The sequence below is a fragment of the Rissa tridactyla genome, chromosome 18, assembly GCF_028500815.1.
Source record: "Rissa tridactyla isolate bRisTri1 chromosome 18, bRisTri1.patW.cur.20221130, whole genome shotgun sequence".
NCBI lineage: Eukaryota > Metazoa > Chordata > Aves > Charadriiformes > Laridae > Rissa > Rissa tridactyla.
This window is the reverse complement of record NC_071483.1, coordinates 3,669,764-3,694,364: the sequence shown is the minus strand read 5'-3', so window position 1 is coordinate 3,694,364 and position 24,601 is coordinate 3,669,764. Positions and strand designations below refer to the sequence as shown.

The 24,601-nt window shown below is 42.3% G+C and overlaps 1 protein-coding gene across 4 annotated transcripts in view; it reads right to left on the bottom strand.

Moving 5' to 3' along the window:
• CLIC4 (chloride intracellular channel 4) overlaps nt 1–20,950 on the bottom strand; it is a 30,947-nt gene extending 9,997 nt beyond the window's left edge. The window contains exons 1-2 of one of the 4 annotated variants that reach the window (XM_054223633.1): nt 20,796–20,950; nt 2,799–2,908 (exon numbers count right to left, since the gene is read on the bottom strand). In XM_054223633.1, coding sequence (XP_054079608.1) covers nt 2,799–2,908; nt 20,796–20,867 — 182 coding nt within the window. In that variant the 5' untranslated portion in view covers nt 20,868–20,950. Of the gene's footprint in view, nt 1–2,798; nt 2,909–18,302; nt 18,457–19,709; nt 19,802–19,980; nt 20,137–20,795 lie in introns of those variants that run through there. The other 3 variants (XM_054223635.1, XM_054223634.1, XM_054223637.1) reach the window with 3 other exon arrangements.
• Nucleotides 20,951–24,601: the final 3,651 nt, after the last annotated feature.

The following is a 24,601-nucleotide window of genomic DNA, read 5'->3' as shown; positions in this document are numbered from 1 at the left end:
TATAATTTATGCAAGTACTGCAATGAGTGTCTGAAGAGTACTGTAAAAGAAAAAATGCCAGCAATAAAAATACCCCTGTCTCCAGCTCCTGAGCAGTATTTTACACTGCTGAAGTTGCATTCACCTCTGGGCAGTCTTTTAATATTTACTAATCTCTTTATTTAATCTTTGTCTGTCAACATAATTGTAAAACCACACAATAAAGACGTTTAAAATAGGATTTCAAAACTTAACTGAATGCAAGCTGGCCCTGAATGTTGCTACAAGCCCAACAAATGGTTTATGTACTGCAACTCTGCTCCAGTCACCAGAACACGTCCAATCTCTGAGCACTGAAATGCCGCTTCTGAAAAGGGAAAGAATAAAGCCTCTGTCTGACTAAACAGAAGCCAGAAGTGCACGATTCCTTTGAAAGGGCGGTACGTCCCACTTCGTTTGCCTATGTGCATATTTTTGTGTTTTAAGAATCGAACTGAGAACTGCAAAATGTTCTTTTGTTAGCACAGTATGATGTCCAATGCAATTAGGGAAGGGAAAAAAAGAAATACACGCCACAGCAGAGTCAGACAAATCAGACTCAGTTTTTCCTGTGTCCCAAGTTACTTGTGAACTTCTGTACCCAACCATGACCTTTTAAGCCTGACAAACAGAGCGAGCTCGCCTTTCTGTTGGGCAGAAATTACACTGTGAAGCAGCAGCATGGTCTTTCCTTGGCCAGCAAAATAAATTCAGGTGCTTAAAACCATTACTACCCAGCTCTTCAACAAGTCTGTGTCTTTAACAGGAACAAAAAGAAATTTGGCTTGAATACTTGTAAAAGCAGTTTCTTGTGACAGTATTAGAAGCACTGAGGCAACATCTAGCACCTATTATCATTCTGGCAATGCTAACAGGGGAAAAAACACCATCTGGTACAAAACATTTCCACTTGAGCAGTTAGCCGAACGTGACATTGCGCAGCTACACTACTCTACAACTAGGTATTAGACAATCCAGAACCTGAAATTTGTATTTATGAAGCTTTATATAAAGTATAAAAGGAATTAAGTTTGTTACCAACGCCTATTCAAATCTGAGTTTGCTTCAGTGGTCCTTTTCCTTTACCAGAAAATACATTCAGTGTACAACAAAAAAAGTAGAGTTCACTTGACCTACTCCCATGCATTTTTAATTTGCACTTATTTTATGTTTTGTCCTTCCCAATATGAAAAAAAAAAAAAAAAAACCAAACCAAGTGAAAGAAAGCTTTCCTTCTGTAAGAAAGGACAGTTTTGAACATCTGCAAACAATTTATATTCTAAAAGTTAGTCTTATATCCCATTCCTCCAACCAATTAACTCAAAGTTGCCCAAGGGACACAAATAAAGCCAATTCATCAGGCATCTTTGGCATTTTAATGGTATCTCTCAGACTGGTTCGGCAGTAAAAACGCTTCCAAGTATAAAATATCTTTCAAACTTCTTCTCATCCCCACCCTCCATTCCAATTAACTGCAATAGGTTAAATAACACCATCAAGTCCAAAACTACAAATGGTACGCAAGAACAACTCCTGAGGTTTCCACGAACCACACGCAGTGCTAAAGGGAAGATATGATATATTTGGTTCCTGTGTGCTGGCAGCAACAATTATATTTGCAGTAAAATCCTGAATTAGCCAGAAAAAGTCTTTGAGCTGCTACAAATGCACACCCAGTTGACAAAAGTTGCTTTCTCCCCCTCGGTTTGAGTGTTTGAGGGTAAGGTCTGCCTCAGCCTTACTACACATGGAAATATTTAACACGAGTTGCCAGCGCTGAAGCAGCAACTTCAGTGATTTTTTTAAAAATCAAACAAGTCACCTCCTTCAAAAAAAAAATTACAAGAGGGGGTTAAGTCTAGCAGGGTGATTTCTTTCTTACACATTTTACACTTTTCTCATTGGAGAACGCTGTATATTTCTATTGGCTTTATTTCTGAAAATATGGTTTGTAAGCACTGGCAGTCTCTCCTCTCTCCAGAGAGCTCAGTGACTAACATCGCATTACATTACTGCTGTGAAAACATTACTTCACACCAAAAACAAACACAAGGCCTCTGCTGAATGTAGCATTACCACTTCTAAAGTACACCGAACCTTAGAAAATCACAACTCCTGGATTCACATATCACCCTTCTTACCCACTAAGCTATTAATTTCCTAGATGGAGAAGTTGCAATTTAGGTGACACGCACCATCATGATATATTTGGCTAACACTATACAAAGGCAGAGTATTTTACATTTTATTCCTACCCATTTCATTTCTATTTCACTCATATTTACCTCATGGGCAGATAATTTTACAATGTTTTTATTCTTATTGCATAATAAGCAGTATTACCTTGAAATCTTTAAAAAGAAGAGCAGGTTGCACATTATCTGTGACAGTTATCCCATAATCATTGGAGATTTGATCAAACATTGGTTGATATAAAATACCCATCCAGCAGTCTTCACTTGCACGGTCTCAATATGAAGTTAGTAAGATTCAGTATTCCATTATAAGAGACTTCATGTCAGCTATTAGTTTTACAGAAGTGCATCATTTAACAAATTCAAGAGAATTTATCAAGCCAATTCTTCTTGATTACAGATACTTACAAATAACCATCCATGAATGCACCATTTACATCAAGGGTAACTCTTAGTATTTATGAGGACAGATTTCCTTTTTAATTTCAGAAGATAAGCCATGCAAGATCTAGAAGCCCCAAGCAAACATTTGTTACAGCAAGTGTACTGTACTCTCGCTTATCAGATAAATCAAGTATTTCTTACCTCTTCAGGTCAACTGTTGTGACGCTAAACACCACTCCCTTCAGCCAAAGAATCATGAACAGCCTCTGCGAAAAAGGACAGTTTCCTATGCTTTCGCCATCACTGCCAGCCTGCAGAAGAGAACAGATCATTAATCAGAAGGTAGGACTACGTCACCTACACAATTCAGAAAAGACCTTTAAATAAAGACAGACTCAGTTAACAGTTCACAGGTTTTGTTGCCTGTACAGTCTTCACATCACCAACTCTTCCAAAGCCCTAACAAGCTCACAGTCAAACCCGGTATCATCTTGCAGGAACTCTCCTTTTCTTTCAAAGTCCAGCTGACACACCTGGAACAGATATCCTCAAGGCATCTCCATATAATGCACAAAGACGAGCACCCTCCTTTTTAATACTCACACCTTCCAATGATTTTTTTGCTGCAGACATAACCAGGATTTTATTACAGTGGGATTTGCGTATTCACGAAGTCAGCTAACCTATTTACTCGTCATGTCCTCTAACAATTGCTCACAAAATCTATCAAAGCAAGATTTCAGACAACAAAATAAGTCACCTTTCACACTTAAGGTGATCCAACTGCTCTTAGCAGTGAAGAAAAGGCAGCTAATCATATTCGTCTGAGCAGCTGCACCTTTTGATGGCAGTATTCCAATGTCAATATTGTTCTTTGTTCTTTATTATTCTTTTTCCTTCTTCTACAAGACATAGCTAATTAACTGTAGTCATCTTCCAGTTTATTGCTTATCTCTCTCACTGTGTAGTGCTACAGCAAGCCAACTGCAACCAGGAACTATGAATCTATCACATTGCAGGTGTTGTAGGGAAAGACCTAACTGTAAGTACATAGAGACTTCACTGACAATAAAGTAATATTCCAAAGCCATTTTTTATAGGCAATTTATCAATAACTCTTTGTCCTACCACAACAAAGGTCCATCACATAGCAACAGTAAGCCACTCCAGGGCAGCCAGTGATGGCATGCATCTCATGATTGCTCTGACAATGAAGTTATGTATTGCTGAGTTGGAAAATTTTAGTTTTTAGTGGGCTAGAATTAGACACACGAAACCTTGAATCTTGTTATAAAATTCAATCCTCTGAAAAGAAAACTGGTTCAGTAGTTAAAAAAGCCATGTATGTCAGATTATCTTGACACGTACTTTACATCAGACAAGTTTCAAAGGATTTTGCTTTTATTATTAGTCATTATTAGTGAACTTCAAATAATAATTTTAATCAGCACAATTCTCAAAACCTGGCTAGTTCTTTCATCATTGCTATTACCGTTCCCTGAGCCGTTTTAAAACGTACTGTAGGATATGTTGGCTGTACCCTTCAGAGAAATGACAGAAAACAATTACATTCACTAAGCCCAGGCTATTTAGAAGCCGAGCTGCACAAGTGGAAGGGCTGAACACAAGGCCTGAGCACTGACTGGTGGAAATCCAGCATTTTAAAAAAAGAAGGGGTGAGAGGGGCTCGGTAAGAGAAGAAAAGCCAACAAAAAGTATCATCACAGGAGAACTAAGCTTTAGGACCAGAACTGACTACAGAAAGGTTTAGACACTCAGGCAAAGGAACTGCTTTTTCTTCAATTCTCTGCCAGTTCCCAGCCATGCACTGAGTGGGGGCCACAGGGGGGAGAATGAAGAAAGACAAAGAAAAACTTTGCTAGTTAAGAAGAGTAACAGTAGGATTTCCTAGCAGCAGGATTTTCAAAGATCAGGAAAATAAAAAGCTTTTCAGTGAAACCGTCTTAAATTCAGAAAGCTATTTTATTTTTTAAAAACTTATGGTGGCTTTGCAGATAAGGCTGAGACTCCTTTAATAGTTGTCGACAAATACCAGGACATGAGGATTCATAAACTTACGTTCTCATTTCTACAAGCATCCCTCCTGTCAGAGCTGACTATCCTTCTGAATACTTTGTTGTGGACAATACGTAGAGCCATTTTTCTTCAAACTTTTAGCCATGTCATTAATGAAGATTTGAAAGAAAAAGTTGGTTTTCTGCTATAAATTACAAATTCTCTCTTTTATCTTTGGAAAGTAAAGTAAAACTTGCAGCAGATTAACGATACTAGATTGTCTTAAAAGTTGGCATGTGACTTCTCAGTGTTCAGGAGACTAAATTCTAAAAGCACCTACAAAAAGGACAAAACAGTCAGTTTGGTTACTCTGGGCATTCTGCTTCATACTAGCTCAATCCGCAATTTTCTGCTGTACGTGTACCTGCTGTGAGGATTCCAGCTACTGTACGGAAGAATGTTCCTACCTCCCGGGATGCTTACATGTGGAAAGACTTCACCCTGCACTCTATTTACAATAGCTATATGGTTTTATGGTTGTTAATATTTAACCGCAATGCCATCCCTCCAGATAGCAGCGTATATTTCAGAATTTTCCACCACTGTTACATTACTGTGTTTACACTGGAACAGACATTTCCTGCAGGTAAATTACAACAATGTAGATTTATACTCATCTACTTTTTTTTTTTTCTTTTTTTCTTTTTTTTTTTTTTTTGCCCCGCATGCAAGATCTTACCTACCTTTGAAAAACAATATAGAAAAAGACTGCACTTCATCCCGTCTAGGGAAAATATGGTTTGTACTGCCCAGGCTAATTCACACTTTGAAGTAGACTGAGCTCAGTCTTCAAGTTTTATGGCAACTTCCACAACACTGTTTAAACCAAAGCACCTGAGTTATGCTGCAGTAACAGCACAGGCCTGCATGCCCCCATCCAATTAAGCTTTACCTCGCTTCCTCTGATGGAAAAGCTACCAGACGTTTACTAGAAAGTGAAAGGAGGAATGTGGACATCTACCAGCATCAAGCCATACCTCGAGGAACTGTTCACTCTGCTGCTCTCAAATGACTCTGGATCTGCCACCGGCTGCCGAGCTCAGAGGGTCCTCAGCCTGTTTGGCTCACCCGAGTGCTCTCACCTAGTTGGGATAAGCTCTCCTCACTCCTCATCTTTTATTTAGCACTTCTGACCTCAAAACCAGAGACCAGAGCTGGTGCAATATGACATACGTTGCCTGAGAACTCATCTGATATGGACTAAGGAAACCTTTGAATAGAAAAAATAAAGGCATGTAACCAAAAGAGGAATCACTGGGATGTAACTGCCTGCCACCAACGTACAGATGATGCTCAGCACCAAATGAAGTGCAGAGGCTTGGCTTCAGTACCGCAACATCAACAAATGCAAGTGAGGCATTTCCTGAGGGGAATATTAAATAAGCACTAGTCAGCTCCCCTAATTTCAAACCAATATTTGAAAATGCATGACTAGTGTCCTAATGGACAATGGGCAAGCACCTAGAAGCCAACTAGTTTTTCCAAGTCACTTTGTTAATTTGTGAATTGCAAAACATGACTTTAAAAAAACCTCACTGCAGAGGTCTGATGAAGAGCTTTAAAGATATATGATCCATCACCAGGTACAGAAAATAACTTACTCAGAAGCCGAGAAAAAAAAACTTTTGGCAAAAGATTTATATGAAAAAGCAAAATGGTTCCCCTATGCACAAAACAGACTCTTTTCGCCGACAGAGCCAAATATGAAAATTTGATATTACAAAACTTCAGGGCTTCTCCTGAGCTCAGGAGTTAGTTATACCATCAACCAAGTCTTTGGCTGCCCAGGTTTTGCTGCCTGTCAACATGATAGGGAATAGCAGTGATGCTCCATTAGCAAAATAAAAGTTCCAAGGCGGGGGGGTGTGTGTGTTTAATGACAGAGATGTTAAATTCCTAAGTCTGTCTACTATAAAAACGTTTATCAGATACAACAACAAAACAGTTTGAAAAAAATCTAGGGTATTGGATTAAACCCTATGCCCTCTTTCGTATGATATAATTCCACCATGGGGCTTTATTATTTCTAGTAGAAGATTTACAAATTGCAACTGAAATAAACCAAACTCAAATTCAGAAGGCAGTTTTGTTTATTGTACTAAGAAAAGAAATCTTGGCCCATCTGGAACCCAAAGCAAAGCTACTTTTAAGTCATAGAACTGAACAAAAAATGGTTTAAAATGTAAGGCATAGCACTGAACTGTGCCTTCATTAAGGTCCATTTTCCTCAGCCAAAACCAATACCAAAACCAAAGCGACAAATGAGGACCAAAAAAGGTCAAATGAATTTACACTGTAATGCCAACTTGTACCGAAACTTTTCTTCTCTCCTAACACAAGCGTAACATTCAAAATGAACAAACAACGAATAACATCTGCTTTTGTTTAAGCAAGATAGGCTTTTTGGATTATTTGAATCGGAAAAAAGAATTATAGCCCGCTAACATACACTGCTTTGAACAAAACCTAATGCATTTTCAAAGCTGCAGCTGAACAGCTAAACTCAGCGTAGACTTTTATGTCTACATTCAAACGTTTGTCCCACTTCTGCTCCAAAAAGTTCCAAGTTATTCTGAGCACATACTGGAAAAAGAATGCAGTCAGAATGCCAAGAAACTTTTGGCTTCAGTGCTCTTGAGCCAAGGAATTCTGCTATGTAACTGTTTGCCCGAGAGGCCCGTTTTCTATCTTCTCGTATTTGATGCACCGAGAGCTACAGCCCAGCTCTGTTAACACCCAGTCACCAAGAGCAGCACCACGCTGGCGATGCAACACGTTATTCTTCTTCAGTCACATAAGGTTTTTTTTTCCAGACAGAGACATATTTGGTAGATGTTTCCATGAGAGTCAGTTTTGACTCTGATTTTCTCTACTTGAATAGAGCTGTGCTGGCAGTAACTGTAAACCCTTAAATATTGCAAGAATATTCTGAAATTCTACATAATTATCGTGCAGGGGGTTAATGATAAAACAATTGTTGCTTAAGCCCACTAGCAGAAGCCAGAAACTTGTCCTTGTCTTGTCTTTGCATTCAGGCCATAATATTCCAGGGTATCTTCGGTGTCTAATCCTCATCAGCACCACAGTAAAGAAAATACTAAATGTTGACTTCTCTATACTAACATCAGCCTAGATTATTTGTTTATTCAACAAGATTATACTCATTGTATACCAAGAAGCTTTGAGTCTTTATTTCAAATTCTTTCTAAAACCAGTCTAAAAATCTTTATTACTAAATAATGCCAACCTTCCTACAATTAGGACTAATTTCCAGTTATCACTAAAACATCAAGCTACCGTTATCCACTGAAGGACATGTACTCAAGAACATCATCATACATCTGTGTTTCACTGAATGCCAGGTTTTTACTTTTATGGATTAGGACCAGACAGAAAAAAAGGGCATCACCACACACAGCAAGGAAACATGGTATTTTTCACTTGTAAATATTTTGCTTAATGATTATACCAATTGAGAACTAGCTCTGAAGAGCCTGGCTTTTATTTACGCTGCCAAACACAGTGTTTAACTTGACCATGACCCATGGCCAACTCCCGCCATGCTAGAGATGCCACCACACAGTATGAAAAGCTAACAGCTACCATAGAGGGTTTATCGCAGTAAGAAAAAACTACAGATATCCAGTTGCCTTGAACAAAGTTGTGTTAACCTCCACAAACTCACTGTAATTAAAAAACTTCTGAAAAGGTGGCAAAACAGACCTTGTTAATTGTAAGATGTGACAAGGAGAAACAGCTGGGCGTGCACACAGCGCAGCACTCACCCTACAGTATTATACGAAAACCAAACAGGGCTGCTTTTTAAAGAAACCTAAATATGAAGGTAAGTGCAAATAAGAATGAAGGAGTTACAAGGCAGTAAAACAAATCAGTATGCTGAGAAGTCAACCTGGTTTATCATAGCCACAGTAAAACTACTGGCAACTCCCAATGCCAAGTAGCTCAGCCCATGCAAGACTGCCAGCTACTTGGGAAAAAAAAAAAAAAAACCCCAACCAAAATCTACTTATCCCACTGTCTGGAAGATAGAGCTTTGCTGATCCAGCCAGTGCGGAAGCCACCTCCTCCCTTTCTCTTCCCCTGAAGCAGTGATTTCATTCAAATGAGATTGTTTTTCCCAAAAAAAACCTCAGAGAGTATAAGTAATCATACATCTGTTTAAGCGGCTAAACAAGCTAAGGGGAAAAAAAAAAAAAATTTAATTGTGAGATGTTTGTCTTTCCAGCTGCATAAAAATTAGTTTACTCCTAACACAAGAACCCGCATGTATTTACCAAGGTAGTGCTGAAGTTTACTGAAAGACTAACAAGAAAAACAGACAAGCAAAGAAACACTTAAAAGGACACAAAGCCCTTATTATATAGCACAGATCCGAAAGACTCGGGAGTAAAACACAATTCTAGAAATCTTTGGTCCCAGAGACCTGCAAAATTGTTTCAAACGGCAACCAGTTAAAAGGAGCGCACCACAAGTTTCCCAAACTCAAATGCCTGCAGAAGTAATAGTAAAGTCAAAGTGCAACTGATGAGAAACATAATACAGTTCAGTCTCTGCCTACACAAATACAACAAAAGAAAAGGGCAGAACACTAGAAGACCATTTCCTAATTTATCCAAAACTATGAAGGGAATTCTCTCCCAGATTTGACATACCAGGAACAGGAAAAGATAAAAGTTTGAATGAAGAGGGGAAAAATGCATTTTAGAAATACCTCACAGAAGACCTTTCACCGAAGACAACTACTGGAGCCATTTGACTATACCATCAAGGAAGTCTGCACTCCCTCGAATAAGAAATCTGCAATCTGCAAAGTCTAGAAGATTAATGTTCCAACAAATAAACAGATCGGGGAAAAAAGAAAATTAGAGGGTATGTTCAAATTTTGAACTCAGCAATGTTGAGTTCCAACAACAACAACAAAAAAAATCTGTTGGGGGAACTACATGAGAAAACCAACATGATGCATGCCCACTACCTTAAAGCAGCACATAACAATCACTCTTGCATGTTTCATGCAGAGTAAGCTCATTCAAAAAATGCATAAATTAATAACAATCCCATATGGACTACTGTTTTGAGAGGAGATGGTTTAAGGTAAACTAACAAAGTAATTCAAGTGAAAAACATGCAGCAATTCAAAACTCCTGAGATGAAAGAAAACAGAAAGGAGTGGTTTAATGTTCTACACATGAATACCGAAAGTGGTCTAGTAATATCAGTCTAAATCCTTGCAGCATCTACTCTGACCTTTACCTTGCCAAGCTGGATAAACAGAATTCCATGCTGTTTATTGGGCGGTGTTTTCAGATAAGATGTTAAGAATTATTTCCATGAAAGGACTATAACCATATTTGATGCAGCACCAATCAAACGCCTCCTCCATGTGGTGCCACTACACCAACTGCTTTGTGTTTCTGCTCGGGCAGTAGATGGATGAGCTTCGAGGATGTTATATGTAAGCCCTCACCCTGCAAGCCAGACCACATCTTAAAGGCTCCCAATGTCTCAAATATTAACAAAGCGTCATTCAAAAGAAGAAAGCAGGTGACAAGGTAGGAAGCTGCAGAGATCAGGACTGAAAACGTGTTGTCTACAACACGCAATGTTCAATTCCTTCTCCTGCTTTCAGACTAGCGAGTTTGAGCAGGGAGTTGTTTTGTGGTTTTATGGGAGGAACAGGTCAGGGAGCAAACTCCAGTCAAGCCCTGAACTCTGAGGCTAACTAAATCTGGTTCAACCAGATTTAATCCGAGGGATGACAAGACGAAAGGGACGCTTCCGCCTGTCAGTTCACCTTTCATCTTCCCTCTCTAGCACAGCGGATAGCTGGTGCCCCAACTTACCCGTGAGAGCTTTTGTCTCTGTGTGGTGTCTTTTCTTAACAGATAAAAAAAAAACCTGTTGCACGTTTAAAGATCCATGTCAACCTCTTAAAAAGAGTCAGGAGCAAAGGCAAGTCGCAAGAGAGCTTCAGGCTGCTGGTATCTTAAGTACCAAGGCACAGGTCCTGTGTATTCCAGCTCACACCACAGAACAGCTTCTTAACAAACCTGTCTAATGTATTTTGAAACTTATCCCACTTACTTACTGCTAACATAAGTTAAAAAGTCACTCAAGATTCAGTCTAAGACCAAAATAAGCTTGCAGCAACCCTTAAGAAGATTTATTCACACTATTAAATGTCTCTAACAAGCAGGCTAACTCCTGCAATTCTTTCACAACGCTAAGTAGATTCTAAATAAAACATCCAGCATCATTCTCGTCACCTCAGAGGTCAGCAGTTTGGCACCTTATAACTTCCCTTACTATTACTTTGTTCCCCTTTGTTCACCACGTTGTGTGCTGTCAGTAACTGAGCCCACAGCATCGCATACACTGCAAGAAGGGCACTACCACTGTGTCTTTTCTACATCACCTTGTTCTCTAATGCCATTATTAATTAACCTCGATCATAAGTTTTCCCAATACCTTTCAACTGCTTTTGAACTCCAAAGGTAGCTTTTTTTTCCCCACAAAGGAAGTGACAAGATAAGCACATATCTCATTATGGGCCACCTAAAAATAAGAAATTATCTTCCAGGAAACAAATGTACATTCATTTCCAAACTGAAGACAGCTGACCTCAGAAAGCCGCAAATTAAGCTTACAGCATCTGTAACACAGTCTTATCTTCCTATGAACAAAACTGATTAGTGTAACCCCTTTATTTGACCTTTATAGGGGAATTTTAAAAAAGCTTGGTAACACCGTATCAAGTTGGACTTAAACTCTCAAATCACAACCACCACACACCCCCCAATTTTAGTTCTACAGAACAATTCAGGTAATCACTGCTCTCTTAAACAGACAGTTCTTTAAAAAAAACACAGGAAAAATAGAAAACAAAAACCTATAAGGCCAGTGCTCATACCTGGAATTAACTGCAAATACAAAAAGCCCGAGATGATTAGTCTATATTTTCTATATGCTGATCGACATCTACCCCTCCCAGGGAAAAAGTAACCTTAGTTACCACTGCCTCTTGACAAGCTGTATCATCTTTGCTTAATTCGCAATCAATCCATCTTCCACACCAGCTGAAATTCCTGTAAACTCAAAAAGCTAAAAAAAAAAAAAAAAAAAAAAAAAAAAAAAAAAGAACCAAACTCCCTGCATTTACTTGAGATCTGACTATTAAACCAGAGAAAGGAATGTTTATCAGCCCATTCAAGCAGCCTCTTAAATCATTACCATTCCGATAAGCCACCGTTGTGTTCCACATTTGACTGACCATTTTAGGATGATGCTATTTTGAGCTCTGTGATGCTATTCCCAACAAAATAATTAGCAGACTTGTCTTCTACACCTTCCCACACATCTTGTATACACTGCTAGCCAATTCTCACTGTAAAGCTTTTGGAAAAAAGCTATGGGATCTTCATGATGTATCAAAGTAACTTCACAATTCAGTGGAAATTAATTAAGCACTTCTAGTTCTTTGGAGAAAAGAAATTATCCCATGTTCATCCTTTGGGAGAATTAGCTGAAGAGGCAGAACGAAAACCTGCATTAAATACTTACTACCATTTTCTTCAGTGAAGAAATTAGCTTAATGTTATGAATACATAAACTTGGTATTATTGTGCACAGCCACGCACATGACCACCTCCTAGCCTGAGACAGGAGAACTAAATTTATTCATTAATGGCAGAAGCCTGGCATCCCTTCTCTTCTGTCCCTCTTACTCCAGTGGCAATACCTTTAACAAAGTGATCCAGTCGTAACAAACCTCAAGAAGATAAACAGCGACAAACTGACTAAAATTTGCTGTGTAACAGCTTGACAAATTCTTGTAATATTCCAGTAGGAAACCGTAAGAAGGCAATTAACTATACAGTATTAAGGGTTTCTTTTATAGTGCTTGAAACTTGCCTTTGGGTACCTAGCATATAAACTTGGAATAGGCATTGTATACGACAATGATTCTCTCCCCCCATTCTTAATAAATTTGTTAACAAAGTACAGTGTGTGCTTTGGCTGCAGCCCAAGAGATCCATTTCCAGAACTATATATATTTACCCATCTATAAAATCTATAAAAATTATAGGAAAGAACTGCAAACCTTGTCACTGGGGCTCAGACAGCCAAGTAAAATTTTTATCTTTGGCATTTAAGCGTTCTTCAAATAAACCCCTGAACATGCATCACTGCTGCAGGACAGAAAAACAAAGACCTGTTTATGGTATTTCATAACCTAATTTACAGAGCGAAGATGAGCAGCGAGTTGGACAGATGAGCAGAGAGGAACTTCCCCCCGCGTACTGCTCCTTCTCTACTAACAGCCACGTCACCAAGTCCCCAGGATGGCATCGACTGAACCCTCCCAGGAAAAGAGCCCACGGCAAATGCCCAAACGAGTTTCACGTCAAAAACCTACCCCAACAACAATCACCCGGGAGCGTCAAAATTCTAACAAAATAAGGAATACAGCTAGAACTACAACTGCCTCCAAATCAGAATATAAACCGCAATGGCCACAGAAGAATGTGCCAATGAACGGAGTGCTGCTCAAATTCTCAAATCTCACCGAAAGACAGCTGCAGTTTTGAACCTGTACCCCCTGCTAACAGCATATTCAAAGGTTCCAGCAAGGAAAAATGTTATCTTAGACTGAAAATGGCGTTGGAATTTTTATTTTACAGCAGCTAAAGCACAAAGGTTTCGAGGAAGGCTTGCTCTCTGTTACTTCAGGTTCCAAGGCAAGCAGCATGCAACTCGGTTACTAAAAGGCACCTCTATGAATGTGTTCTACACCCCTCGGGAGATGGTATCCAAGTTCTTCAGTTGCAGAGTAGAACTTCCTCCTTCAGGACATTTTGCCTTATCTCATTACGTTCCAGTACAGCATGTCTCACTAGGGAGGCTAATACATCACTTTGAAAGACTAAAGAAATACACTTCTGCTTGCTTTGATTTTATTTTTAGACAAAACCACGTAAAAAGCTATTTCCTTTATTTAAGAAAAGCAGCTCTCCAAAGTACAGAGCACCAAGCTCTAGCCAAAATAGTAATGCTTTAACAGAGCCAGAAAACTCTGAAGCTGATCCAGTAGCACTGACTGATCTCATTAGCCCTTCTCATGAAAATATACAGATATGACTTCACTCCTGGATTACACGCTATATTTAGTTTATACCTAATATGGATATGCAGTGTACAGAAGTAAGTCATTTCCTTTCCTCGTGTAAAGTTCCTTGCCCTTTGTCTAGCCAACAATACAAGGAATAAGTTTGAACTCTCAGAGAACTCGCACACAAAGACATTTGTAATTAGGAGCACTTTAGCTTATGTTTTTCACTTCAGCATAAACAAACACGGCATTCAGAGCCCTAAAAATCAGATTGTGCCAGAAATGTATGTTTGACCTGAATTTAAAAAAACCAAACAACTCAAAAGCTTTTAAAAAATTAACTATTATCTTTTTTAGGAAAAAATATTCTAAATAAAGGATTTCAAGCTCCTGAAGTCAAAGCTCTACTTAAACTCATGTCTAGGCAGCATAATGATTTGGGGCTTGGGGGTTTTAACTGTTAAGATGTTCACAAACTCTTAATACAACAAATGAGCACAGAGTGAATACATCGCATCTATTTTAGGAGTCAAACTATATCATTCCGAAGTGAAGAATATGCAAGGTAAAAAAACAACCCCCTTGATTAGGACAGCAAGTCATTTGTTATAGGCTATTTACAAAGAACTTTGAAGATAAAAATCAAAATAGATGGATAACAGGTACAGATGTAAACTTTTTACACAGTCAACTCACAACAAACCACCATATTAACTACAGTTTGTGTCTTAGACAAACTAAGTGTCTACACTGGCAGACAAAACCACCTTACTTTCTCCCACGCTGTTCAGTTAAGGTTTTATAGAATTGCACTGCTCAGTCAATTATCAGTCGCAGGGCAAAAGAGAACATTTACCAAAGAAAAAGACAACAAATCCAATTACTGCCAAGTACAGTTATCCAGTCTTAAAAGTAGTTCTTCTGGATTTCTAAGCGGTACGTCCAGCCCAGCCAGAACTTGGAACTGATGTAGCCACTGTTATAAACATGTGTAGGCCTTGTGTTAGTCTCATCACAATAAATTTAAAAGAGAATCTGAACATGCTCACACTAGTGAGAAAATAACGACAGCCCAGGGTTCTTTTTGTCCCTTTTAACTAATGTACACTTTTAAAAATAAAACTTGCAATCTCAGAGCACAAAAGTCATTTTCAAAGTACATAGGTTACTATTTAGCCAGAAGTTCAATGAATTGCCCAACTAGACTCTTCCAAACACAAATTTTTGTTAAGAGACAACATAGCCTTCAAAAACCCACAAGTTGAGGTACAGAACCAACTGCTTCTCTGCTCACCCTGTTCACGTTAGGACAGAGAGTAATACTCTTTAAACAAAGAACTCCCTCTCTCCTCATTGTTTCCTTCCACAAGATTAGGTCAGGATAACCAGTGCGAGACTAGACAGTGACACTGAGTCACTTCAGGCCGTGAGGGTAATGATTACTAATTTCCTAGGATGCCAATACTGTCATGGTGCTGCCCACTGAAAGATTATCAGACCCTCCCACTCACTTCCTAACAGCGAAACCGAGTTTACACAAACATTCCTCATACCTACATGTTACATCTAAACATTCCACCATCACTACCTACAGACAAGACATCACTTTTAAGAGGATCTTCATTCTCTTCAAATATTTTCACATGAACTTTGGTATTGTGTCAAGTATACTCTTCCCTGCTTCTGTGAATTCCTTACATACACCCATCGACTGACATACAAAAGCATCAAGAACAAGACTCAGAGTGCTCACATCCTTGATGTGCATTTACCCCTGACTTTTGGTAGGTTCCAGGCCCTCAAGTGTGCCCCACAATACGCGTTCCAATACACAGGCTTCTCTTTCCCCTTCAATACACAGCCTGAGACTTTTCCCATCTGGGAAAACTGAGGACAGATCTGTCTTTTACAGCAGTATCCATGCTCAAAGAATGCATCCATGACATACAGCACTTGTCCACACCATGGAGAAAATGATTCAGAAGCTCCGCGGCAGATGATGGTCCAATCCCCGCCAGCAGATGAGCAGCCTGAGAAGGGCAATGAGTTGAAATTCAGGAACTCGGCCAGTTCTCAGACCTCTTTGTGGGGAAGGGGGGAAAAGTGCACGAGTGTCAGACATCTTTCAACTGCAAAGTAAAACACAAGTTTTCTTGAAAATCTAAGTGCGCTGTCTAGATGTTAATCATTGGAAAGGGTAGGACAGACGCCAGTGAATAAAACCATTACTGCCAAAGTGCATTCAGGAGCATTTTGACTGAGGAAAAGCTAACTCATCTGTGTAATCCCTTTGCAAATGATTGCTAGGAGTTAAACTTACTTTCCAGCGTTTTGCAAAAAATGTAACATTTACACTTGAGACTAGCTCTGTATTTGTAAGCAATACTGTACCAAGTGCACCAGTTTCTGTATTAGCAATCAGATTCAAATCAAAAAGCTGAGGAGCTTTCTGGCAACAATAACTTTCCCAAGCAGAACTTAAGGGAATATAGTTTGCCGGCCAAAGGAGGAAAAGGCCTGATTTATAACAACTAAGCACAAGATATAACAAAGATGGTTATGCCTCAGTTTATAAAGGAGTCCTTTACAATACCCCAGTATTTGCTCACAAGAAATAAGCCACCCATGAAATTTTGCTAGCTATATCAAACACGTATCAAAGGCAGACTGAGAAAGTTCTCGGATGCTGAGGTTATTACATCAAAACCTCCAAAGGATGACACTGTACGTAAGGAGGAGACTTATCTAATAAGATTATCAAGTGACAAGCCTGCCCCTGACGAGACCATCTCCGAGAAGCCACACTGCATGTCTCTAGTCTTGTTATTTCCTTATACTGATGTTCCTTTTAATTTTACAGATACCTTGCAGTTGCCAACCCCACCCCACCACCCTAATGACGACAAACAAGACCATGGGATGGTTTGTTATAAACCAATATACAGCAGCCACACTACTCCAGAATGACACATCAGAGCTTACGTAAGGATACTCACAGGTAACAAAAACTGCAAGACAAAGGCAGACCTGAACACATGCAATTCAGACAAATCACACTCCTCCTCCTCCTCCTCTCACCCAGCCCTGAGCTAATATCAAGTCTGCTGCTGGAGATGCAGATGCACACACCTTTCCTGCCACGGGCTCCAACATTTAACTGAACAAAACGGACCTAGATCTCAAATAGTTCACCTACCAAACTGCTGTTTAATTCAGATATACAAAAATGTAGACAAGCTTCTGTTACACTCATTGGGAGTGTTTTAGAGTAGGGTATTTATTAAATGTGAAATCACAGGTTTTTTTCTACTGACAGTACAATTCACGGGTAAACAGACAGCAGACACTATCTGATTTTCAAAACAGGTGCCCAATTTCGCAATGACGTCTTATTTGAAAGCTGCCAGAAATTCAAGGTCTAATTAATTTGCAAGTATACACACGTTACACAGTTGAAGAAGAGAGCACCTTCCTTAATAGTTACCTACATCTACTATAACCTGTCTCATGCCAACAGATATATGACTATGAAATTCTTGTTTGTTGAGTTTGTTGGGTTTTTTCTTTAACACTGAACTTGTTGATCATCTGCGTCTTCACCTTGCTATTACAAGAGGAATGCAATCACTCAGGGCCCTCTAGAATCCAAGGGCTGAGCTTTGAGCAGCTTCCATCCCCATCTCCTTCGTACACTGTCATAAAGAAACTGCACAAGTAGTTTTGTAAGCTCTGCCCTGTGGTTTCCACAGATGAGTGGATCTATTTGACCAAGTCAGTCCAGCACACTGTTTATTTACAACAAAAATCCACACACAATCAACTAAATTAGAGTTATTGCAAGTGGCGTATACGAGCTGTATTCAGATCACAACGCTGGAGTTTCTGCATGCACATTCATTACAATGCAGCCTTCACTACTCTAAAATGCCACTAGGGCATATAAAAATATTCTTGTTAGACAATGGAAGCAGGCCTCCCTCATTAATAAAAGATGTGAACATATGAGGAAACCAAACGAAATCAGATACATCACTAGTTTCTCCTAATCAGCCCTCAGAGGAAAGACTTGAAAAATATTTACACATCGTTTAAAAGAGACTGCAGGCAGCCCACCAGCACTGTAATGAAAAAGCTGATAAAGGGACTCATTATATGAGACCAAGAAACAGATTATTCACCTCAGTTTCAGAACTGTAACCCATTTTCTTACTGAAGTATCCTAATTCTGCACATACGTTATCACAGACTATGAAAATACAAGTTACAGCAGACTGATACACTGTCTCCTTGAATAAATCAAAGCAATTTGCTGGTGACAAACAGCCCTATATAGTTATTCATAATTGAAACCTACCCATGTGTGCACTCCTCCCCATGCTGTGCCCATCCTATTTTGTTACTGATCACAATTTAATAAGATTCAAACCCAACATTTTGGGGCATGAAGCCAAACGGTTTCTCCTGCTTCACAGGTTTATTTCTCAAGCTTTAATCCCTACCTTTGTTTCATCTTAGTCTGGCTGCTACAATCCTTTGTACGCAGGTCATACAGTTACCGCCCTTCAGCCGCAGGCATTTGGCAGAGATTTCTTTTTTGGTCAAGAAGTCTTTCCACTACCTCTATCTTCAGAGCTTTGCTAGCTAACAGTGCACAGGTAGAACCAAGACCCTGTATACTGTTTGAAAAGCGATTATCTACATTGTGAAATCTTGTTCTGACATTCACTCCGTAACTTTAGACTTTTTCTAGATTGCACCCGTAACCAGGCGAAAACTGTGCAACAGACAAAGGCAGACACCGAGCTTCCCATTTTCAGGGGGGAAAAAAGACGACTAAACGAAAATGTAGTGCTCTTCTACACAGCCACTATTAGTTTTATTAAATAAATATTCTGCTTGCATTTTATGAAGTGACCATCTTAATGAGACAAGTAGCAAACAAGACTTTACAAAGCTTTACATTAGCTTTACAAAAACACTGTTCCGATAATACTTAACAGCTTCAGTAAAGCGTGGGACAGGCAGCAACACCCAATGAAACAACTGTTTTGGTCTGTCTGCTGGGGTGGGGGCTGTTCTTCCTCTGCAGGATTTTACAGGGAAATAACCTTTACCTGAAGATCATGAAGGCAGACAAGAATAACGCCTTTTTTAACCTGAACTCTATCCTAAAGGCAGACGGTATACAGATTGCAGCAGTCATTCATAACACTGGGAAAAGGCTTCCTTGAGGGAGCTACTACTCACTCATAATCCCGAATATAGCCTTCTTAAATCCATGCCAATAAGGAAGTTTCAATTGAAACGGACAGAAAAATTCCCTTTCATATAGTCTTTTTCTTAGTCTTTTCTTAGTCATATAGCCCTTTTTCCCTTTCACATAGTCTGACATCTTTATAGGCGCAACACTGATTTAATCAGAATCAATACATTTTTCTCACAACCAATTTTACACTTTCTTGCATGTTATTCCTCGTGCATGAAACATCCTCTTTAAACCAACCCACAAAGCCTATTCCCCCTCCCCCCAAATCCTTCTGCCATCAATCACTGTTCTAATTTGTTTAGAAATAAGAAAAATCGTCCAACAAACTTTAGGACAGATGAAGATAAGTTAGCATGTTATATTAAAGAAGTACTGCTATAAATAATTCAAAGTAATCTGTAACTTAATTGCTGTACTAGTAAAAGTTCTAACCTCTACACTAAGAACCTAAATTCTGACTAAAATCAGGTCTGGAATCCTCCGCTGCAATGCTCCCTCTGTGTCCCGTTATGGCCTCTTGAGACTACTAAAAAATCCAAAACAGGGAAAATTCAATACTTTTAGAGGATTGTTTAATAAATAAAATCTATATTTAATAACTTATTTGCAAAGCTTTACCTAGCTTGCCGGAAATATTCACCTTTGTCATCATGGCTTTTATACTAAGCCATTCCCAAGATTTGAGACAGAGGCTTTCCATTATTTTCTCACTGCAACCTAAAGAAACTTCATCTGAAAAGAAAAATAAAATACTTTGTTTCCAGCGAGGCTTTCTTCAAAGTAAGCTTAAGCACAGAAAGATCAGCACCATTTACTCCAAAGTAAAAGGAAGATGCTGCATCACTAGAGCCCCAGAAGATGAAAATATTGCATCATACTGCGATACGTGAATGCTAAACATGTGGAGATACCATATGGTGGATCTCTGCCAGATAAGGGCAGCGCAACACAGGCTCATTCTTCTAGTTTGGAAGAAAAACAGGCGATGCGTTTAGACGTTCAGTTTCTCACACAAAAGCAGAACTTCTCGGGCAGGGGACTGAGCGAAAAGTAACTCGTCTTTGTACGGCCTCGGTGGGCGCACAATGCGGAGCGAAGGGCGCGGGCCGTGTACTGCGGTGCAGGGAGCGAGTGACCCCCCCCCCTCCGCCCCCGCCGCCCCCCGCCCCGCCGGGCCCCCGCCGCCCCGTTTGCTCCCGGGAGAGAATTTTCCAGCAGCCGCAGGCGGCCGCGCTTTTCCCGAGGGACTTCTCCGCGGGTCCGCGTTATCGCCCGGCTCCATCTGCTCACACTGACTCAGCCCCGGCTCCCCGCACTCCTCCTCCCTCCTTCCCTCTCTCCCCGCCCAAAGGGCCCTTTTGTACGCGGCGGCCCCGCACCGCCGCCACCCGCGGGGCGTCGCCGCCGACCCGGGCCGGGGCCGCCCTGAGGAGAATCCCGCCGCTCCCGGGGCAGGACGGAGCTCCCCGGGCCCAGCACGGTGGGGGGAGCCCGGGCAGTGGGCGAGGGGACACAGGGGATGCCGGAGGCGGCGGTGCCGTTCCCCCCGCCTCAATCCTCAGCAACTCGCTGAGGGGAAACTTGGAGCCCCCACACACCCCAGGGGCGGGAAAACGGCGGCTGGGGGAGGGGGCGCCCAACGGTCTGTGCGCGCGCGGCGCCGAGACGGGACGCCCCCCCCTTCACACACACACAGACACACACACACCCCCCTCCGCCCCTTTACCTTGACAAAGAGCTCGATGACGGGCTCCTTGTCGCCGTCCTTCAGCCCGTTGACCGGCACCGACAGCGCCATGCTTCCCGCCCGCCTTCTCGCCGCTACCAGCCGGGACGGCGACCCCGCTCCGCTCCGCGCCGCGCCGCGCGCCCCACCCGCCCTGCGCGCGACTGCGCCCCGCCCCGCCCCGCCCCGCCGGGGCCGCCGAGGGGGCGGGACCAGCACCGAGGGGGCGTGGCCTCACCGGAGGGGGCGTGGCCCGCGCTGATGGGGCAACGGTTTCCATGGCGGGGCCGCTGAGGGGAAAAGGGGGGGACCCCGACGGGCAGGGCCCGGGGTGGCGGAGAGACGGCTCCCCGGGTGGCGGGGGGATACCCCCGCGGCGGCGGGGGACACCCCCGGGGTGAGGCGGGCTGCTGGTGCGGTGCCCGATGACCTAACGTCTGGGAGCGGCCTGCTTGGGCCGGGCCTTGGCGCAGGCCGCGGCCCTGTGGGCGCCGCCAGGCCCGGGGAGGGGGTGTCGTGTGTCGTCCCCCCCGGCGCCGCCATCGCCTCAGCCCCGGGGCTGCAGCCCGCATCGCATGCGGGGAAAAGCTTCAAAACTTAAAACTTCCTCTTCGCGGACCCGCCATACCGTGGATCGGAGCACCAGAAATAGCTTCTTTCCTGGCTGGGGGAAAAATCTATTTGGAGTGGTAAGGAGGAGTGTTTCCAGCCTAGTTTCTCCCTCGCTATTAAGGTCAGGGACTGAGGAGCTGGACAGAATTGGGCGAAACGTCAGAACGAAATGAAACCGTTTGCCCTTTTTTCCAGTCTTCTCACCAAAATAGCACAAGGCAGCACACAGCCTGCGATCACATTTTCCCCATGCGACTTCAGGCCTGCGGAGCCCAAGCCGCTGCGAACAGAGCGGCTTTTATGCCTCGGCAGCACCCGCCCTGGCTCCCAGTCCTGCCGTTTTTTCAGGAGCTCAGACTCTATTTTTAATAGTCTGAGTTCAGCTGCACCTGAATGTCTCGGCAGAGCCGTTCCCAGGGTAGGATGCACTGGGGCTGTGGGATACCCCGAGGTGGCATTGAATGACTTGCAGACGCAGCTCTTAACTGCTTTTATGCTGTCTGTGACCCGGCACTGGGACGAACCTCCCTGTAATTTGTACTCAAATGCATCCGTGCAGCCAGAAATGGCTCCGGATGAAATGGTTACCAACAGAGCCTTCACTGGTAATAACAAAGCCTCATATCTCTCCAGGCGTTTTACTACCCTCAGTTCTGCATAACCGGATGTCTTTAAGCAAATTTCATCTTTGAATGCCCTTGAATTGTTCATCTAGAGCAGGAAAAACGGCTGTCAGCCCCTCTCCTGGTGCTGATAGGGCTGGGCAATCGATGTGACAAAGTCCTTTTCATTCCCTTTCCTACAGCTTCTGCACAGCCCTCCTCAGCTCAGCCCCCTGGGTGGAAGATTCGTTTCTGTTTTTGCAGAAAGTCCAAGGAATCTCGCTGATTCATGGGGTGGGACAGTCTTAAATTGGAAATCGGTGTGTCACTGTAACCAAACCGATCTGGGAGCAAGGCAGGACCGTGCAGTCCAGCCCTGTCCAGGAACCTCCCTGAATAATCGCCCTTAAATTAATTGCAGCCTGTACCACAAAGGACATCGTCGTTAGAGCGTGGGTGGGATAGATGGGAGGGAAAAACATTTCCCTTAAATGGGAAAGTCACAGAGACCTTCCAGAAGCAGCAGGTTTGGGGCTTTACATGCATTTTTTCCACACGGCAAAGTAAGATATTTGCACCAATTGGGCCCAATGTCCCCGGTAGATTCGGGAACTGCGAACGGAGGGGCTTTTATTACAAGTTTGCCATTGTAGCACGCTGGCAGGGGAAAGCTGTTATCCTCTGTCAGCTGGGAAAGACAAGAACTGAGTCCTCTGAACCGGGGCTGAGCAGTGCCAGGATAAGGAATGCTGAGACAGATACTCCCCGCTCAGCCGAGGAGCAAGCCTTCGTCTCTGGGCTTCACCATCCTCCTCCACAAAAAAGTTTCAAAATCACAGGGTTTTGTAAAACTTGAAATACTTTATAAACCTCCCCAAAGCAAAGAACCACCTACTTTTGAAAACGCAGTGTTTTTAGTACAATAGCTCTCCCACGACACCACTAAAGGTACGTGTGGAGCAACAAATTTGAGGTCTGTGAGGCACTTTGTGCTTTTTTATGTTTTACCAGCCGTACAAAGGAGCTGCCAGGGACGTGTTTTTTTCCTCACTACCACTGAATTTCTTCTCCAACAAAAGAGCTCGCATGCTGTTATCTTGCAGAGCTGCTAATAGCTAGCTTATTTCATTTATATCCAGCTGCACTAGTCGCGTCTGTTGCTTAATATCTTTTCAGTTATTTTACTTTTAGATGACATTTTCCTGGTTTCCAGCTGGCACCTACTAAACCCCTCATCCTCCCCATTCAAATGAAACCTCTTTCTCTAATGATGCTCAGAATGGTTTTGAACGTTAAAAGCTCTCGATTCTTTCCTAGTTCTGTAATTGCTGCTTATGTTATTCCGGAAGATTTATTATTTTTTTTCGCAATAATACTTAGAATTAATTTGCCCCAGCTTTACAAAATAAATAACCAGTCCTCCTAACAATCCATAGGGAAGGGAGCGTTACCCACCTTTTACAGCTGTGAGGAATGAGTCAGAAAAGTTAAGTGACTTATTCAAAGCTAAATTTGCACCGAGTCAGGGAGTCAGAACAAAGCGATTTTGGCCCCCCCACCTATGCTTAGATCAGTAGGTCACTCCCTCTATATTATTTTATGCCGTATTGAGAAGGCTCATTTCCATTTGGCAGAGCAGCAAAACAGCATATTATTGTTTCACTTCTCTAGCACTTTTGGCCTTTATGCAGCGATTTTCCATCTCAAACTTTCCAAGTGCTTTTGAAACTGGAGGCATCAGATGTTAAAGATATCAAAGCCAAGCGTTCTCCTGCCCCGGCCCTCGCTGTGCACATTCAGCCGGCGGAATTCGCTGCCGCCGTGACCCTGGGGTTCAGAAATGGCTCTTTATGTCCACAGGGAGTTTTTTGGGCGCTGGAGGAGCTCAGCATGCTGGTCACGGTGCTGCTGAGCAGGACCCCATGCCGTATGAACATCCCGGCTTTTAATGAAACTGCTTCGAGGAGGAAGGGTGCTGAGGAAGGGTTGGAAGGCAGAATGGCCCATCTGTTGCTGGCTGCGGCTGGAAGCGAAAGCCCAGCCTGAGAGTCGGCTTCATTAGAGCTCTTTAAAGCAATGGTGGATGAAGCTGCGAGAAGAACCTGCCCACGGACACCTATTAAAAGAAAGGCAGAAACGACACGCCCTGGTTTAAAAATACCAGTGTTCTCCTTCCGATGCTAATTCGGGTTCCTGGGCTTGTCTGCAGGCTGGGATGCTGTGAAGTCCTTCCCTGGAGACTTGAAGCGGAAGAGCAGTGACCACAGGCCCGGAGACCACGTGTCCCAGATGCTCCGCCGCAACAGTACCCCTTTAGCGGAGTAACCCCATACACTCCAACTGCCTTCAGCCTCCCATCCAGACACCAAGCGATATTTTTTGGGCTCCATCCATCACTTGCCACCTAGGACGGAGTATTTTGTTCCGCTGATATTGCTCATTCGTATTTTATTACCCCCGTGTTGAGCAGCGTTTGTTTTTGAAGCTGATGGGAGGCTGTTAGCCCGCCAGATTCACAGGGAGTGCGGGGGAAATCAAACTTCTGCTTGTGTCAGACTGTTTGCAGTTTGCTGTAGCTCCCAACCAGCTGTC